The 16,394-nt window shown below is 40.2% G+C and overlaps 1 protein-coding gene across 1 annotated transcript in view; it reads left to right on the forward strand.

Moving 5' to 3' along the window:
* The window catches only part of CNNM2 (cyclin and CBS domain divalent metal cation transport mediator 2), a 114,245-nt gene that overhangs the window by 87,416 nt on the left and 10,435 nt on the right, over nucleotides 1–16,394 (forward strand). The window contains exons 3-5 of the mRNA XM_063307097.1: nucleotides 878–1,015; nucleotides 1,874–2,043; nucleotides 15,487–15,580. Coding sequence (XP_063163167.1) covers nucleotides 878–1,015; nucleotides 1,874–2,043; nucleotides 15,487–15,580 — 402 coding nt within the window. The remainder of the gene's footprint in view (nucleotides 1–877; nucleotides 1,016–1,873; nucleotides 2,044–15,486; nucleotides 15,581–16,394) is intronic.

Below are 16,394 nucleotides of genomic sequence, written 5' to 3' on the forward strand. Positions count from 1 at the left end.
AATTTTACTCCACTAAGCCACATATCTGCCAGTTAGTAAATTGGTTGAATAAATGGATTGGATATCAGAAGAGCTACATTGAAGTGCAGGGTATTCTGTGATGGCTATATGGGCCGATCTGGCAATATATTAGATTTGATTTTACTTCACAGAGAACAGACCTATTCTATAGCCATATTTTAAATATCAGCCTATTACAGCACAGCTTCCTTAATTTCATATTGGTTTATCATTTTTATATAATCATCAAACATTTGCAACACTCATTTCATTAAAAAATTTTCCTCTTGTTAGAAGAATTTCCATCTATGATTATATGAACCTCTCCTTATTTTGTATATGAAAGATAGGCAACAGTTTCATCTGATTCCATAAGTCCATTAAACTTAATGCAGTTTACTTATTAGCATGAACTATGTGTTGGTACAAGAGAAACAAACAACAAACAATGCCAATTATTTTTTGTCTATAATTATTCAAAGAAATGTTGGATTGTTTTCTGCCTATCACCTCTTTTTCTCAATGTTGTCATTATTTGTAAAGCCAGGAACATTTCTTCAGTGCCATAATTTATGCCTCACTGCCATAATTTCTGATGCAGAAAACTAGCAGTGGGAGCACACTTTACATGCAAAGTTAATGAAAACAGATCAAATATTCATTTACTCAGTAACTTGCTTTGAAAAAGTAAAGACCTTTATCAAAAGTTACATGACATAACAAACTTTTAATTAGATGGGTGGATCTTCTCAGAGGTGTGTGAACTTATATTTGTGTAAATAACAACAGCTTGTATACCAGTGTTGAAACTGGAATTATGTTGCTGTTTTGATGTGTCTCACAAGTCTAATGAACATTTTATTTGTTTTATCTCTAGCTGATAACAAGACCAAAAAGAAAGTAGCGCATCGGGAGAGAAAGCAGGACTTCTCTGCCTTCAAGCAGACGGATAGTGAAATGAAGGTTAAAATCTCACCACAGTTGCTTTTGGCAATGCATCGTTTCCTAGCAACAGGCAAGTGTGGTTTGTTAAAGTTTGATCACATTAGGATCCAACTGCTAGTTTGTTAACAGGATCAATGAAACAGTGGATGGGGCAGTGGATCTGTCAGGGAAGCTGTGTCAGAGAATAGTATATTATGTTGTCGTCTTCATTATATTCTCTTCTGTTATACTCTATGTTCAGTGCTGATAGAAGTGTTGAGGGTTTAACAGAAATACGGCTAGTACACTTTAAAATTGTTCTAGAAGGCCAGGATAAGGGGAGCAGCCCCACATTGCTCTTGTAAACTTAATCAGACTAGAGCCAAACTAGATACCACTAGGAAATCCATGTAACTTTCTTTGCCTCTCATTTAATTAAAAACAGTTGCTGGAAGGAAACAAAAGTGTAGGAGGACTGAATAGTGGCTGTTTTCTATTCAAGATAGTCCTTCTCCTCCTCTCTCCCTCCTCTCTCCCCAGTTTGCTTTTTTCTTTTATATGTGTGCCTTTTTCATCTTGGGAGGAAAAATATTTTAGGCTTATTTTCAGAGGTAAAGTAGCCAGCAGAAAACGGGAGAAAGATGTCTTCTTTAACTGCTTCCTCCATTTCTGGTCTCAGACATCTTATGAACGAACCTGCAGTCTGATATTGCCCAAATGGTTGATAAATTCTTGGGCAGTCTGAGCAATGAGCTATGGGATATATTCTTTATATTCTGGACATAGTGTACATGGCACAGGATGGAGATCATCAGTTAACAGAAATGTGTTGGTCTGAGATATTTGCCAATCTATTTTTGTATTTATTTTAATTATATACCAATAAGCAATGCATATGTCTTAACAAATGGACAATAGGTTATCAATCCAGTTGCTTTTATGTTTTCAGAGGTTGAAGCATTTGGCCCATCCCAGATGTCTGAAAAGATCCTCTTGAGGCTACTAAAGCATCCTAATGTGATTCAGGAGCTGAAGTATGATGAGAAGAACAAGAAAGCCCCTGAATACTACCTCTATCAGCGGAACAAACCTATTGATTACTTCATTCTAATTTTACAGGTCAGACCCATGATTATAAAAGCATTTGTGTCTCCTGCAACTCTCATCTGACCAGCATGACTATATTCAGTGATAGTATCTAATGTAAGAAGGTGCACCAGAGTTCCCACATTACCTTGTTACTTATTCTGCCTGCATTATGCAACCTAAGATTTGGTTAGACAAGATACCGTTTGTTCAAAGAGCAACTGTATGGCTTTTAAAAACTAAATACAAGTAGTCCTCACTTAACGACTACAATGGGAACTGGAATTTAAGTTGCTAAGCAAAGCAGTCATTAAGCAAATCTGACCCAATTTTATAACCTTTTTTGCAGCGATCATTAAGCGAATCACTGCGGGCATTAAGCAAACCACATGGTTGTTAAATGAATCACGCTGTTCCCCATTGATTTTGCTTGCCAGAAGCCTGCTGGGAAGGTAAAAAATGGCAATCACATGACCATGGGACGCTGTGATGGTCATAAATGTGAACTGGTCACCAAGCACCCAAATCATGATCACATGACCACAGGGATTCTGCGATAATCATAAGTATGAGATCTGGTCATAAGTTTTTTCCACCACCGTTGTAAGTCCAAACTGTCACTATACAAATGGTTGTTAAGTAAGGACTACCTGTAGCAGCTTCAGAGATGTTGGCAAAGGGTCCATTAGTAAGAGTGGGAGCTCTTTTTCTCAGTGCAAATAGCAGGAGGATGGAGCTGAGCTGGTTTAAAATAACAGGAAGGGAGCAGTCAAAAGAACAGCCCCCCTGCCATAGTCCTAGTCTGAATCACTCTTTTAAAAGGACTTCACTCAATGCCATCTTATTTATTAGGAATTTAGCCACCTAGTGGAACAATTTGATTTTCAGTAAAATAATTATTACGTTCCTATTAAAATGCTGGAGGTGTCTGGTTAAAGTTGGGCTCTGTACTCAGGAGTGGAAAATACAATTTTTTTAAAAAAAAATCTTAATTACATTTATGAGGTGAAAGGTGATAAAAGAAGAAGGCACAGTCTGAGAAAGACCAAAGAAATTGCCATTGACCATTTTGAAGAAAAGGTGAAAATGTTAGCCTGTATAAAATCAGGGCCATGTGTTAAATTCTTATTCAGTTATTCAATTTGTTGATCATCATAAAATATTAGATGGACTCCTAATTAATATTAGCTACCTTTAATGAATTACATCATCCAATTAATTACATAGTTTAAGTCTCTGTAGATGTTTCTGAGTCACCAATCCCAGTATTGCTCACCATGTTGGCTAGGAATACTGAGAATTGTAATTCAGCAACATCTAGAAGGTAGTTATTTTTGCATCATCAAAATGGAGGGAAATCTTAACGAATCTAAAGTAGTGGGAACAGTTGGAAACAGTTAAGCAGCAAACAAGCTCAAAAATCATACTCCCTCCTCAAAATACATATTTTTAGGTCAATAATCAGAACAGATGTCATTTTGATGCAGTCCTTGTATGCATATTATTAAGTCAGGGCAAAATATTCTATAGGTAATTTGCAATATTGGACTAATCTTAGCTTTGCTTAATAAACTAAACAATCATATATAGTAAGCAAACAGCACCATCTACTGGTTTGCTTTTAAAACAAATGAAGGCAGAAAACGAGCAATTTTTTTTTTGCTTGAAATCCGCTGTTGACAATACTATTTATTTTAATGTTTTTAATTAGATTCCTTTTTTGTTTTTGAACAAAACTGGAATCTTCTAGTTCCCCTTAGCTATTATGATTTTGATATTCTCACAAATAATTAACACAAGTAGTCTGAATATTTGCATTATCTTTATTGATAAAAAAAATCATTTGATTTACACAAATTTGTTTACTTCAGGTACCTGTGTAGATGTTATTTTTACAGAGAAAAACAAAATATGAATACTGAAAGCCTTTTTATGATGACCAAAAACAGTATGAAAAGTCACTAGATCTTGACGGAAATTTGAGATATGGCTGAGATATGTTTTAATATATTTTATCTGTTATCACTGCAGTTTCACTTGTTTTTATGTAATGTTTTTTTTAAAAAACCTTTAAAATTAGTAGTGAAGAAAAAAAACACAAATTTGATCTTACTGAGCTTGTTTTGTAAAATATATTTGCTGCTTTTTATTAAGAAAGGCTTTCTATATACTTAAAGAGTGTATTTTTATCTGCTTCTCTTGTATAATGAATGTATATGTTCTGAAATTCAAACAGATGTTTGTTCTAAGAGTTGCCACCTACATGATAGATAAAATATCTAGTTGAAAACTGCTACAAGTAATAGAAACTCCTCTCCCCAACACAAATACAATGACATGTTTCATACTAGGACGTAGTAGAAGAATCTTCTGTCCTTTTTAAAAAAAAAATTAATTTCAATGTTTTCAGTTCCACTGTTCTGTCTAGCACATGGATATATCTATCAATTTTGGATAACAGTTTATGCATTTGATGAACTGTAGTCAGTGAAAGCCTGAGCCACAATGCATGTATTGTGTAAACCTTCTTGCATAATTAGGTGCTAAGAATGATCCCACCTAATCAAACCAGTCCATACTCCAGGAAATAAAGCCAGACTGCTCACTTGAGGGAATGATATTAAAGGCAAAACTGAAATACTTTGGCCACATAATGAGAAGACAGGATACCCTGGAGAAGATGTTGATGCTAGGGAGAGTGGAAGGCAAAAGGAAGAGGGGCCGACCAAGGGCAAGATGGATGGATGATATTCTAGAGGTGACGGACTCGTCCCTGGGGGAGCTGGGGGTGTTGACGACCGACAGGAAGCTCTGACGTGGGCTGGTCCATGAAGTCATGAAGAGTCGGAAGCGACTAAACGAATAAACAACAAAGTGAAAGTTTGCAAAAGTGTTTGAGTCTTATATTGTTAATATGGTTATTTTCTTGCCTATAGCAGATCATAATCATAGTTCATTCTTATCTACCTGCTTAGGCCAGCTCTGACTTAGAATTATTGAATTCTTTGTTATAGCCAAAGGCTTACAAGAACTAAAAAAAAGTCCAGACAGTAATCCAATACTGCATTACATAGTAAATAATACGGTATGTAGGAAAGAGATGGTAAAATAAAAACAATAGATAATAACTGCTATAGCTGGAGAGGGAACTGGTTTTGCTGGTATTCTCTTACCATTTATTGCTGTATTCTACATGCTGCACAGAGAATTTGGCTGTGTAAAAGGGTGAGGAATCAGTCTAGGTGCCCTTGACAGTTTACTAAAAGGAGCATAATTATCATCATGTTACTCCCTTTAGAATTAACGTTATATGAAGACATTCCATTTGTATCAACTGTCCTTGAGTCACAAGGCAGGTACATCCTTTTATGGGCTCACTGTAAATCTGCCTTCCAGCAGAGAAGAAGAGGGGATGTGAAATCAAACTTGAGAGAAGGCTTTGTGATAATTTGGGAGTCCAAGATTCCATTTCCAGGATCTAACATTAAAGACTAAGATTAACATTTGCTATTCAGCATCCAGAACTAATCGTTCAAGTAGTACCCTTGCTTTCCATAGCTAATGTTCTGCAAAAGCTCTTGGGAAAAGTTTTAGGTCAGTAATTTAGACTCTGACTTTTGAAGATTTTTAATGATGCTCGAAATTTGTTTTGTGACTCAATAGGATTTTAGTTTCCTTGATGCTATTTTTCTCTCATTTGCTAGGTCTAGTCATTGTTTTATTACCTCATATCAAAATGCAAAGGAAATGTCTTACAAGAGGCAGTGTAAATCCTAGTTAAGATTTTAGATTGGTAGAAGGGATAGTTGCATTTTAAAGAGGATGGTGGTTTCTGTACTACCTCATGCAAACTTTGTGAAAAGTGCTGTGACTGTCTCCTAAAAAGAAAACTCATTATTGTTCTTGAAGTTCCTAAAATCAAGGTCATTAAAAATATAGCTAGAAGTGCCAATGTCATTTTTTCATTTGTTCCATTTATATCCCATTTGTAAAAAAAAATCCAAGGCAGTAAAACAGTGAAAAATAACCACAATAAAACACGTGTAAACAGGATCATCATCATTAAAATTTGTGCCAGTTTTACTCATTTTTCTTTTTTTCCTTGAAATTATAATAATTCTAAATTAAAAAAAATAACCCAATCAAAGATTATTGTGAGTATGGGTCATTATGACTTGGCTATCCATATCCAAATATGACAGAACCTAATGTACCAAATGAAGCTGAGCAAAAGCACCTTCTGGGCCTCTGGTAACAAGCTTAGATCAAAGAGCACCCTTTTCCAAAATATTTGCAGCTGCAAGACAGTAAAACCTCATGTAGTGCAGGCCATCAATCCAATTGCTGAACTCTAGAACTGCCCATTCACACAACTGTTTGGCTAGGTCTGAGATCCAGTACAATGGTCAAGTCCCCACTTAGTCATGGAGTTCACTGGGTGGTTTTGGTCCAGTTACTATCTCTTAATCCAATCTACCTTAAAATGTTTTTGTGAAGAAAAAAAGATTCTGTCTTTATTACATGCTGAAGGGCTTCACAGAAGGGTTTAGTTGTATTTGGACCAGAAAGTCTTTTGATCTTTCTTTATGTAGAAATATGTAGCAGTATTCCTGACAGCTTTGTAGAATTTGTACTTAGAAATTGTCTATTGTTGAGGTCTTTTTCGAAGTGATTATTTTGCTATAACACTTTTAATGATCTCTTTGTATAGTTTCTCACATGTGCTCTATTGATGGAGTGAATTCTTGGAATAATGTAAAGGTTTATCCTGAGAGATAGCACTCACTCTGTTTGTCATAGAGATTTTGGTTGGGTTCATGCATTATGCTAAGTCATAATGTAATTTGTTTGGTTTTAACATTATGTACTTTGAATAAGCGACCATGATGTGTGAACCTTGCCTTTCTCAGAATGGTATATATCATCAAGGTGTAATCACCGGTTTAGCACAGGAATTCAAAATAAAGTATCCCCAACAGGTGGCTAACCAGCCTCCGTTTGAATAATTCAGCCAAAGGGGAGCTTATCACTCCCCTATCACTTTGTTAATTGGTCCCTCTATTGAGCTGCTCTTACAGTTAGACAGATTTTCCTAATATTTAACATGAACTGATTTTAGACCACTGCTCTTAGTCCTCTATACTATGAGAACAGAGAATTGGTTTTAACTTTCTTCTGTAGATGAAAAGTGCTATCATACTCTTTTCCTGATCTTTCATTAATCTACTTTGCATTCCTGCTGTTGTTGTTCCAGTCCTACCAGAATTTCTGACCACAGAAAAATACTTGAGAGAGAATAAAATCAATGCTGCCTAACATTAAATAATTAGAAACTCTTTATTTGGTCAAGGAGGATGATTTTTTTGTTTTGTTTCACTAAGAATGATGTCTGTCATGGTATATCTCATGCAACAGTGTATACATCTATATATTATTTATTTATTTATTTTATGTGTTAGATTTATTTCCTGCCCTTTTTTCCAGGAGTCACACATAGCTTACCCAGAGAAATCCATCTGTCCTGTGAGATAGATTGCACTGAGAGAAAGTAACTGTCCCTAAGTCACCACTAAGATTCCATAGCTGAGGGTGGACTTGAACCTAGAACTTCCCACTCCTAGTTCAGTTTCTTAAATACTATTTCTCATTGACTCCTGGTGGCTGTTTCATTTTCCACATCAGGACCATGTCCAAGCTACCGTTTCTCAATTCCATACATTAGAATTGCACTTTCAGCTATCTCAAACCTTATTCTTTCTAGGATCCGCCTGAATTTAAATCATTTTCTGCCATTCAAGAAGAAATTCTATCATATTGACTTCATGAGTCCTTTTTGGGACCAAGACACCATCAGCCTTCTCCTGGTTTAGAGGCTTTTACATTTTATAGCACTTACTATTGTAATAATATTATTTGTTCAGCTGCCTATGAGATGGTGCCAGTAACTCATTCTTCTCACATTGTACCTTTGGGAGTGCCTTTACTTTCCATGGAAACTTGTGTCTCTTTCTTTGATGGACAGAATTCACAAATAATATTGTTGACCTTCCTCTGTTCTCAGTTCCATTGAACTTAGGGTGGGGTACGCATTTAGGCTTAGATCAAATAAATGACTGCTGGATGGTAACAGAGTGATAGCACCACATCAATTATTTAGAACATCCTTCCAAAGTTGCTTCAGGTCTTTAGTTCTTTGGAATTAATCCATTCATGTCACTCTGGAGAGCACCACAGCCGCTGTTCATATAAACAAGCAGGGTAACATCATTCTCAGTCCCTGATGCAACTCACCCTGCAAATTCTAGGAAAAATGTATTCAGCATTTTTGTGGTAATACATCCTGTGGGAGCAGACAACAAAGCCTCCATCTATCTAAACAGATCAGCCCCATTCTTATATGAATGGCAACTGCATTGCTTGGTAGTGAGAGCATTATTAGGGTTTTGCTTTAATAAACTTGTTTGCATTGTTGTAATGAAACAGCACAGTTATTTCTGTATGACAGTAGAATTGGATCAGGTTTCCTGCTGCAAACTTTTCTCTCCTCTGTATTTTTTTTTTAATTCACTTCTCTGTTATCTCAAGATCATTTTGAATTTTCTTTCTGTCTTATAGAGTGTTAACTATCTCATCAGTTTACATCATCTACTAATTTCATAAGCATCCCTTCCACTTCTTCATCCAACTCATTAATATTAATGAAAATACTCCAGGACTAAGCCTTGTGGTATCCCATTTTGTACCTCACTTCAATTTGAGAAATGAAACTCATTTCAGTTTTGAGAATGGTTTTCAAATAGTCTGTAGATCCATCTTACAGATGTGTCATTCAGCTGATACTTAATGAACTTGCTAATCAGAATGTCACAGAGTACATGGTGAATTCTTTGCTAAAGTAAAGATACTTTATGTCTACTGCATTCCCACAGTCTACAAAGGAAACTACCTGGTAAAAAATAAACCAGTCTTGCAAGACTTGTTCTTGATAAGTCCACACTAACCTCTAGTATTCACCATATTATTTTCAAGGTGCTTAAAAATTGATTGCTTTAAAATCAAAATCTTTCCAGGTATCATTATCAGACTGACTGGTCTGTAGTTCCTTTTTTCTATAGGGACACTATATTCCTTCCTCCATCTGTTATGTCACCTGGTTTTCAGAGTTTTGGCCAGATCTTCAGCAATTTCCTTTTGTTCCCTAGGGTGCAATCCATCTGGCCCTGGAGATTTGAATTCATTTAAGGTCAGTATTTGACTAATATTTCTCACAAGCTTCAACTGGAAACCTGTTCCTTCCACCAGTTCTTAATAATTCCCTGGTGGAACACATATTCTTTTCTCAGAGAAGACTAAGTTAAAATAGGAATTGAATAGTTCTGCCTTTGTTATCTGTTACTATTTGCCATCTTCAGTTAGCAGCTGGTATACTGTTTTCCCCCTCTTTATTTTATTTAAAACATACCCAAAGAATCTCTTTTTGTTATTCCTGAGATCCTTTGCTAATTTCAGCTTATTCTGAGCTTTTGCTTTCCTGATACATTCTCTGCAAATCTTGGCTGTCTACATGTACTCTTCCTTGGTGATCTAGTAGCTCTGTGTTCATTTTTCTTTTAAATGCCATTTTAGGGTTTATCCACATGTCCTGGTGGTTGTGGTGTGAAGACACCCCACTTACTTTTGCCAAGGATATGTCCTCACAAAAGAGCTTCCATCTGGTCAGCAGCATGCTGCTGAGACTGGCTGAAGTTGGGCTAAGATGTGCTGGCATGAAATTGATATTTTCAGTCCTATGCCAACAGAAGACCTCCCATGCATTTTATTTATTTATTTATCAATCAATCAATCAATCAATCAAATTTATCACTGCCCATCTCCCAAAAGGGACTCTGGGCAGTTTACAATAAAACATAAATAAGAAAAATATAAAACTGTAAAATACTATAATACATAATAAAATAAATATGATAAAAACCCCAATGGCTGGAAGTTCTCTGTGATTTGCAAGCAGAGCAGGGTCCTTCTAAGAAACTACCAGAAATGACTACTCTCTCTCCCGCCCCAGGCATGATAACAGAACCTTTAGTTGTTTCCTAAAGTCCAGGAGGGAGGTAGCCAATCTCACTTCCAGGGGAAGGATATTCCAAAGGGCAGGGGCTGTTGCAGAGAAGGCCCGCCTCCTGGAACCCGCCAGATGGAATTCTCTTACAGACGGGGTCTGTGGCATGCCCTTTCTGCATGACCGGGAGGGACGGGTTGATATAATGGGGAGGAGACGGTCCCTTAGGTAACCTGGACCTGTGCCATGTAGGGCTTTAAAGGTGATAACCAACACCTTGAATTGGACTTGGAACCATACTGGCAACCAATGCAGCTCGCGGAGCAAAGGGGTGACATGTGCTGATCTTGGGAAACCCAAGATCACCCGCACGGCTCAATTTTGCACCAGCTGTAGCTTCCGGATACACTTCAAGGGTAGCCCCATGTAGAGCGCATTGCAGTAGTCCATATGGGAGATAACCAGGGCATGAGTGACCGTTCGAAGGGCCTCTCGCTCCAGGAAGGGGCGTAACTGGCGCACAACACGAAGTTGCACAAAGGCCCTCCTAGCCACGGCTGCCACCTGCTCTTTGAGCAGGAGCTGTGAGTCCAGGAGGATCCCCCAGTTACACACCGGGTCTGTCTGGGGCAGTGCAACCCCATCCAGAACTAAAGATGACAATTTCCCAGAAATTGAGGAGCCATTAATCCACAGCCACTCAGTCGTCCCCGGGTTCAGCCGCAACCTGTTGTCCCCCATCCAGGCCCCCACAGCCCCAAGCATTCGGAAAGGGTGGCCACGGCATCACTTACTTCACCCGGGATGGAGATGTATAATTGGGTATCATCTGCATATTGATGATACCTCACCCCGTAGTGACGGATGATCTTCTCACCCAGTGGTTTCATGTAGATGTTAAAATGGAGCAGAGAGAGTACCAAACCCTGCAGCACCCCACAAAGTAGGGGCCATGGGCCAGATCTGTCACTCCCTATCAACACCGACTGGGACCGACCCTCGAGGAAGGAGGTGAACCAGCGCAGAACCACACCGCCCACCCCCAACTCCCTAAGTTGGTCCAGAAGGATACCATGGTTGATGGTATCGAAAGCCACTGAGAGGTCAAGAAGAGCAAGGATGAATGCACTGCCTCCATCCTGCTCCTGCCAGAGGTCATCCATAGGTGCGACCAATGCCGTTTCCATCCCATAACTGGGCCTGAAACCTGACTGAAAGGGGTCTAGATAATCCGTTTCATCCAGAATCTTCTGGAGCTGCAAAGCCACCACTTTCTCAACCACCTTCCCCCAAAAGGGGAGGTGGGAGACTGGGCAAAAATGTCCAGTATAGTAGGGTCCAGCGATGGTTTCTTGAGGGGGTGCACCAGTGCTTCCTTAAAGGCTGCTGGGAACACCCCCTCTCTCAAGGATATATTTACCATCGCCTGGACCCAGCCACATGTAACCTCCCGAGCTGCTTTCACCAGCCAGGAGGGGGCATGGATCTAATTGGCAAGTGGTAGCATTTACAATCTGGAGGATCCTGTTCACTTCCTCGGGATCAACAGGATCAAACTGGTCCCAGATAACCTGGTAAGTATGTTTCCTGGGTATCTCCTCCGACTCTGTCACACGCTCCAGATCCGATCGATTTTATCCTGCAGGTGCCCCGAAAATTCCTCAGCACAGCCCTGTAGATGGATTTCTGACTCCCCTTTCCCCAAAAGGGATCAGGTAATCCTAAACAGGGCCACCGGGAGGCATTCTGCGGACGCAGTAAGAGTGGAGAAGTACTGGCAGTAAGTCATATGAAGGAAGAGCCTTCCAAAATCAGTGATCTTCTGGGCTCCAATTGCCTGTTGCTGGACTGCCCCTTCCCATCCAGCCAATGGGCTCTGGACCTCCATGGCAATTTTGCTGTAGCTAAAAACAAAACAAAACATTTTTTGTTCTAAATTAGAAAATAATATTGTAAATTAGACATGAAAATATTGACTTGGTGGAAAACTTCCCACGTGTACCAGGAGATCAATATTTCCATGGTTAAGCAAAGATAAAAAAGGCAGAACTTCAGCCAGCAACTTTTGCTGCACTGAGAAGCATTCTGAAATAATCTTTCCTCCCACCATCCAATTAATGTGAGATTGATCATTCCATTGGTTGCATTCCTTGAGATTTGACTCTCTGGTAAATACAGAGGCAGCTCTGATCTGGGTATATTTATTCTGTAATAAGGCCCATGTATTCAGTAGGGGTATTTCCTAAAGGATGAGTTCATAGGAACAGCAGATTAAGAATGATGGGGGTGGGGAATGTCAGATGGAAACAGCATTTCGGTTTTCCAAATAGGAGGAATGTTTGAAGTGGCAAATCTCATCTTTTCACGTCTGTGAAACCCTTGCTCCATTTTGGAAGCATTCATCTCTGCTAACAACTGTAGGTAGAAGGAGAGAAAGCTATTCAGATCTTCTCCTCTGGCCAGGGCCACAACAAGGAGAAGCACTGCCTTGTTGACAGCTCTCAGCTGCGGGAAGCTCTCAGCCCTCTTGTGTGAGACCCCTTGACCTCCATCATGCACAAGTTCTCACTTCAGAGTGGTACTTTTCTTCCTCCAGGGGCTGGAAATCATGTGATTTCCAGAACTGTAAATAAACTGTTCATTTATAGTTCTGTCACTAGTGCAGTGAAAGTCTAGTAGTAAAGTAGGTCAAAATTAAGCAATATAAAACTGAACTGAACACCCAAACCTTGCCCTATCACATGTTGAGGGGAGCAATTGGTGGTTGGTTTTCCTGTTAGTAGATGACAGTGGGTGGGAGCGGAAAGGACAGCATAGAAACCAAGCTTCTCAAATTGAAGTGTGTGTGTGTTGGCTGTGCTATGGAGGCACAGCAAAAGTAGGCTGTAAAAGCAATGTATTGGCAGATTTTCCACCCAACTCATGTGAGGAAAGCACTTTGCTGCAAACATGATAGTAGCAGCATAGGAACTGTTTCCTGTGTTTGAGTTCTACTGTTTTTTTCCTCCTCCTTAGTTAACAGTTTTTCAATTCTTAATAAACAAGGGTATATTCCTACTTTTGTTTTGCTTGTTTTTAATCCACTTTTTTCCCCCCAAATCCCCAGTTGTCTTTGGTGAAGTTGGCTGCCTGTAAGAGGACCAAAAATGAAACGTTGAGCTCTTCCCATTATAACAAACTTTTCTGGGTTCCTTCTGGGAAAAAACAGTGGCCATTCTCATTATGGACTAACCACTGAAGCATCAGGTTGCAAGTGCTTCCAAAATTTCATTTCTGTATGCTGCTAATTAATTTGGAAGTTTGTGAAGCATGCAAAGCATCAGAATTATAAATATCAGTCACTTTTGACATGTACCATAAGAACACACACAGAACAAAGATACCATCTTGATCCTGGTATAGAGCTTGAGATTCTTAAAGTAATAATACTAGCTTACTGATTTTGGTATCTACTGTATGTCTTCTGCTCTGATAGTTCACATTCTACTTGCCATTTTCTTCCACTTTCACCACCAACTGGCTTAGTTCAGACAACTACCTATCTGATCCTTTAAAGCTTGCTTGCCTTGCATTGAAGATAATGTTAGGAAACTACAGTGGGGAATAAGGAAAAATACTGGAAAAAGAAGCATAAAATATTCCATCAAACGTAGGCTGACCATACATCCCGTTTTTAAACGGGACAGTCCCGTTTTGAATAGGACAGTCCCATTTTTTTAACATTTCCCGACTGTCCCATTGTTTTAATATAACTGTCAATTCTCTCATTTTTTAAAAATGTTGGAGCCATTATTGGGAAAAGCAGGAAAAATTGAAATTGAAATTGAAAAGGAGGCTGACTTGGCAGTAGTTCTCAATTTGGCAGGAAACCTAGAGCGGGAACCGCAGGAACAGCTGATTGGCGGTGTGCAAGAGGAAGAGTCACTGCCGGCAATCAGTGCAGTGGAAGACGGTCGGAAAAGCGCACCCAGCAGAAAAGAAGCCCAATTGGCTCTCAGGCCAAAATGGGGGGAAGAAAATAAAATAAAAGGGCACGCCAGAGAGGAACAGGTTGTCGGGGACAACCGTTCACCAGACTCCTCCGTTCCTGTTCTTCTGCCCCAGCTCGCCTCAGTCCACTGCTGCCCTCAGCCCTCTACTGCCCTCAGCCCTCCGCTTCTCCAGCCTCCTGCCGCCTCGTTCCTGTCCTCCCATCCCATTCCTGTCCTCCTGTCCCAGCTCGCCTCAGTCTGCTGCTGCCCTCAGCCCTCTACTGCCCTCAGCCCTCCACTTCTCCAGCCTCCTGCCGCCTCGTTCCTGTCCTCCCATCCCATTCCTGTCCTCCTGTCCCAGCTCGCCTCAGTCTGCTGCTGCCCTCAGCCCTCTACTGCCCTCAGCCCTCCACTTCTCCAGCCTCCTGCCGCCTCGTTCCTGTCCTCCCGTCCCATTCCTGTCCTCCTGTCCCAGCTCGCCTCAGTCTGCTGCTGCCCTCAGCCCTCTACTGCCCTCAGCCCTCCACTTCTCCAGCCTCCTGCCGCCTCGTTCCTGTCCTCCCGTCCCATTCCTGTCCTCCTGTCCCAGCTCGCCTCAGTCTGCTGCTGCCCTCAGCCCTCTACTGCCCTCAGCCCTCCACTTCTCCAGCCTCCTGCCGCCTCGTTCCTGTCCTCCCGTCCCATTCCTGTCCTCCTGTCCCAGCTCGCCTCAGTCTGCTGCTGCCCTCAGCCCTCTACTGCCCTCAGCCCTCCACTTCTCCAGCCTCCTGCCGCCTCGTTCCTGTCCTCCCGTCCCAGCTCGCCGCTGCCCTCAGCCCACCGCTTCTCTCAGCCCTCCACTTCTCCAGCCTCCTGCCGCCTCGTTCCTGTCCTCCCATCCCAGCTCGCTGCTGCCCTCAGCCCACCGCTTCTCTCAGCCCTCCTGCAACCTCTCAGCCCAATGTCACACCCCTGCACCAGCCTCTTCTGACCCAACCGTTGCCACACCTCCCCCTCCTGCACCTTCCCAGCTTACTGTTGATAACTTTTCTTATCGTCTTTTTCGTGAATACGGAATATTACATAAGTTTAACCCCGTCCCGTTTTGCCATCCCAGTGTCCCGTTTTTGTCTCAGGGGAATATGGTCAGCCTAATCAAATGTTACTGAGAATTACATATGGCACTGTGCTGCACAGTGAAATTGTTTAATTCATAGACAGAATAGTTTATACCTTCGTTAAAAACCTTTTATGTTCAATTATTGGTATATAATTGAGAATTAGCCTCTGGAATAATGAAGATACACTAGTTATAGTTGGGAAAATGTGAAAAAGAACAAATATTGTTGAAAAAGAATAAATGATTGCTATGGGGAATGAAATTAATGGATCTGGCTAAGGGACCAGCATTACTTCTAATTCTGAATGCTTCTGAACACCACAGGAACATTATATTCTTTTTCTCTGTAGGGAAAAGTAGAAGTGGAGGCTGGGAAAGAAGGAATGAAGTTTGAAGCTGGTGCTTTCTCTTACTATGGAGTAATGGCTCTCACAGCCTCACCAGGTAATTTCTAAAGATCTCCATCTCCAACATTAAGACGGATGGATGACACACTATGTTAGCATAAACCACTGAACATGGAGGCATTCTTAAACTAAATCACATTGTTAAATGTCTATTTAAGAAAGAGAGTAGCATAGTACCTAGAAATGCTATTTCAGTGAACATCTGATAATAAAATCATTGTTAAAATATTCATAAAGACTAACTCAGTTACTTTTTCGTAGCAGATTGAAATATAGTCTGATGGAATGCTATTTAGCTGATGTTTGCAAAATAAATGCCAAATTTTCATTCAGCAAGGAATACAATTGTTTGGCAATGATAATTGGTTTTTGATCCTCACTTCTAGTAGCTGATAAATAGATTTGTTAAAACCTAGATTTTGGGGGATCTTGGTCACAGCATGTTTTCAGTTCATAGCTGTGCCTCTGTAACAAAGCTTACTTCTATCACTTTCTGGAGTTAAGTACTATACCTGTATCCACTACACACTTGTTGTGAGGAGGGGGAATTGTTTTTATCCTGAAGTACTTGCAGTGCAGCTGTTTCAATAGAGGAAGACAGTATAGTTTTTTAGTAGGTTAAGATAAACCTATAGAGACATTTTCCCCTCCTTAGCGCTTTCCAGCTACCCAATCAGATACAGCACAATTTATTTTTGTTACATCAGAGCAGGAGTAAAGGACAACTTGGGGCAAGCTCTGAATTTCTGCTTTGGCCTCATCTTTGTACCACTGTTTCACTGGAAAACCATTCCTGGTGCTTTTGATAGCAATATCTTCAATTTTAGAAGTATTTATTAGCATATATTGGC

Source organism: Candoia aspera, chromosome 6 (assembly GCF_035149785.1).
Source record: "Candoia aspera isolate rCanAsp1 chromosome 6, rCanAsp1.hap2, whole genome shotgun sequence".
Classification (NCBI taxonomy): domain Eukaryota; kingdom Metazoa; phylum Chordata; class Lepidosauria; order Squamata; family Boidae; genus Candoia; species Candoia aspera.